This window comes from Aphanomyces invadans (genome assembly GCF_000520115.1).
Source record: "Aphanomyces invadans strain NJM9701 unplaced genomic scaffold supercont1.9, whole genome shotgun sequence".
Taxonomy (NCBI): Eukaryota; Oomycota; class Saprolegniomycetes; order Saprolegniales; family Verrucalvaceae; genus Aphanomyces; species Aphanomyces invadans.
In genome coordinates, this window is record NW_008580154.1 from 1,581,605 (window position 1) to 1,583,374 (window position 1,770).

At 47.8% G+C, this 1,770-nt stretch overlaps 1 protein-coding gene across 1 annotated transcript; it reads left to right on the top strand.

Moving 5' to 3' along the window:
- Window positions 1-77: 77 nt before the first annotated feature.
- On the top strand, window positions 78-407 carry H310_05649 (hypothetical protein; the record flags this gene model as incomplete). The annotated part of the gene is made up of 1 exon (XM_008870415.1): window positions 78-407. One exon carries the CDS (start codon window positions 78-80, stop codon window positions 405-407), a length of 330 nt encoding a protein of 109 aa, XP_008868637.1.
- Between the last annotated feature and the right edge of the window lie 1,363 nt (window positions 408-1,770).

The window sequence follows — 1,770 nt, forward strand, 5'->3', positions numbered from 1 at the left end:
ATGCCGAGTTTGTCACGGCCAGCGAAGACGGTGGTTGGACGATCCGCATCGAAAACCAGCCAGCTCAATCGCCGGATATGAACGTCCTGGATTTGGGTTTCTTTAACTCTATTCAATCCCTGCAGCAGACGCTGGAATGCCGCAGCATGGAAGAACTCATTGCTTCCGTGAAGTGCTCTTTTCTTATGCTGTCCCCCTCGAAGCTGGAGAAGACGTTTTTGACCCTCAGGCGAATCATGCTTGTCGTCATCGAGGCCAACGGTTGCAATCGCTACAAGATACCCATAAGTGCATTGACACCAGAGGACGAAATGGCTTTATCATTGATGAATTTGCGACTCGAGGAAGAGGATAGATTAGAAGAGGTAGCAAACCTGTTGACCACATTGAAGATTGATGAGCTGTAAAAGTTACTATATTTAGATTCATGTTATCTTCAAATTTGAATAGTCCTGAATGTTCGCTTGCAGTATTTGCATAACAGAGGTAGTACAAATGCGCTGCAGAACCTTTCGCAGTTCTTGCGGCATTCTCCATGTCGCTGTCGGCAGAGTTTTCGTCGGTGCAGTGCTAGTCCTGGTAGACCATTGAATGGTGAACGTGTCATCAAGTCAGATCTCTCACGGGCAAGTTGCGCAAGCAGCTGACACGATGCTTCAACACACTTAGCCCTCGAAAGGCGAGCACCTGCGAGTTGAGCGAAGCAGCCTGCTTGAGAACGGCAATCGCCCCCGCGAAATCAAATGTCCCCTCGATAGTCCCGACCCAACACATCTCGACGTAGATGCCTCGTGTCCGCGTAGGCATTGCAAGCGTGTCCACCGACGACGAGACAAACAGGAAAAAGGGAAAAAATCGGCACAAACTGGAATTGAACTGGTGACCTCTCGCATCCATGCAGATGCACCACCAAGCTACAGCAGTTGCAATTTCAAATTAAGCTGTACCAAAGATCCTTGCTCTGTTTTGCAATACTGATCTCCCCCGACTTCGAAACGGGTCAAACTTGATAAAGTTTGTATACATATATTCCTCGGGTATATTCAAATGATGGAGAATGGTTTATTGTTGTAGTAAAGGGTACCTGTAGAATTTTATTTTCTGTGTAATATGCATATTGTGCTCCGTTTCGAAGTGGGGGGAGATCAGTACTGCCACCATTTCGACTTCAAGTGACCCCAAAAATATATTTCTAGTCCAAATTCGATACTGAAAACTGTAACAAATAGAGAATAGAAAACTGGAGGTGACATCCATTGGCAGCAGAGCGCCAAAACGAGATTTTGGAGTTCAAAATCGACAAGGCATAACCACCACCGAATATATTTAAATAAATCATGGTTAAAAACAATAAAACTGGGGGCCGTGTGACCACTTTTAATTTTCCCGCGATGAGTTCGGCCCGACGCACGCAACGGGAGTTGTGCGAAGAAGCCAAGCGTGAAATAGTAACCGTGCTCCAAGACAGCCTCTGCATGGGCAAGCTACCACACGGGACAATCAAGGCCGTGGCATCCCGCTTCCGCTTGCACCGCAGCACTGTTCGAATTTTGTGGAGACGCTACAAAAAAGGGTCAACAAACACGTTGAAAAAGGGCCGCGTCGGACGCAAGGCCCGATACACAATCGACGAGATAAAAGCGGCAATTGAAGAAGTACCTCATCAACAACGGAGCACGATGCGTGACTTGTCCGACGCCACCGGCATCTATGTCTTCACACTGAACAAAGCACTCAAGACGGGAGTCGTGCAGCGACGCTCGACGCGCC